The sequence below is a fragment of the Penaeus monodon genome, chromosome 21 (genome assembly GCF_015228065.2).
Source record: "Penaeus monodon isolate SGIC_2016 chromosome 21, NSTDA_Pmon_1, whole genome shotgun sequence".
Classification (NCBI taxonomy): domain Eukaryota; kingdom Metazoa; phylum Arthropoda; class Malacostraca; order Decapoda; family Penaeidae; genus Penaeus; species Penaeus monodon.
In genome coordinates this window covers 38,430,006-38,430,696 of record NC_051406.1, presented here as the reverse complement: position 1 = coordinate 38,430,696, position 691 = coordinate 38,430,006, and the positions used below count along the sequence as shown (strand labels likewise).

The 691-nt window shown below is 36.9% G+C and overlaps 1 protein-coding gene across 4 annotated transcripts in view; it reads right to left on the bottom strand.

Annotated features, from left to right (window-relative positions):
• The window catches only part of LOC119586468 (BTB/POZ domain-containing protein 7-like), a 32,378-nt gene that overhangs the window by 15,082 nt on the left and 16,605 nt on the right, over window positions 1–691 (bottom strand). For 2 of the 4 annotated variants that reach the window (XM_037935202.1, XM_037935204.1), the window contains exon 2: window positions 507–587. In XM_037935202.1, the coding sequence (XP_037791130.1) occupies window positions 507–577 (71 nt within the window). In that variant the 5' untranslated portion in view covers window positions 578–587. Of the gene's footprint in view, window positions 1–506; window positions 603–691 lie in introns of all 4 variants that reach the window. The other 2 variants (XM_037935203.1, XM_037935205.1) reach the window with 1 other exon arrangement.

Genomic DNA, 691 nt, shown 5'->3' with positions numbered 1-691 from the left:
GAGACTACAGAAAACTACAGAGAATCAAACCTTTACCAGATATTATTTACAAATATTTACATATTGAAATAAACAGCAATCAGCTTGTGAGTTTGCATAAGTTTGTAGTAGACTCAACGTCTTCCTGTACTTTTTATATGCTCATTCTGCATCCATCTCTTACCTCTTTCCCCTTTTTTATATGTATTTATTTTTTTCCATGAGGGATTTAAGTCTTAATATAAGGAGGGAATATGAGAGAATATGAAGAAAAAGGAAAATGACATGGATGAGCATAAACATAGAGTAATATATTGATCAAACACAACTACATGGAGACTAACTTCCCACTGGAACAAGATAATGTCAGGATCTTTGGAAAAATGTGAAGAAATTATTCAGGCATTTATGAGAGCAAAGAGAATATCAGCATCCAGGTGAGGGAATGTCATAACAGCTGAGGATTAAGCAGACTTGTAAGCAATATTTATGCATTAAGCCACAAACACATCTGAGGAAAAACTTACGCGTTGAAGATGGCCTGAGGACCGACCCCCGCATCAGCCTGACATGATGCGTTGACCCCCATCCTCTTCATGCACAGTCACCTGCAAAAACAAGACCTACTCATATTATGAAGCACTGTGACTGACCTGACAAACTGTATGGGCATAATAGTGTGTGTATGTAAATGTATTGCATACTCACAATT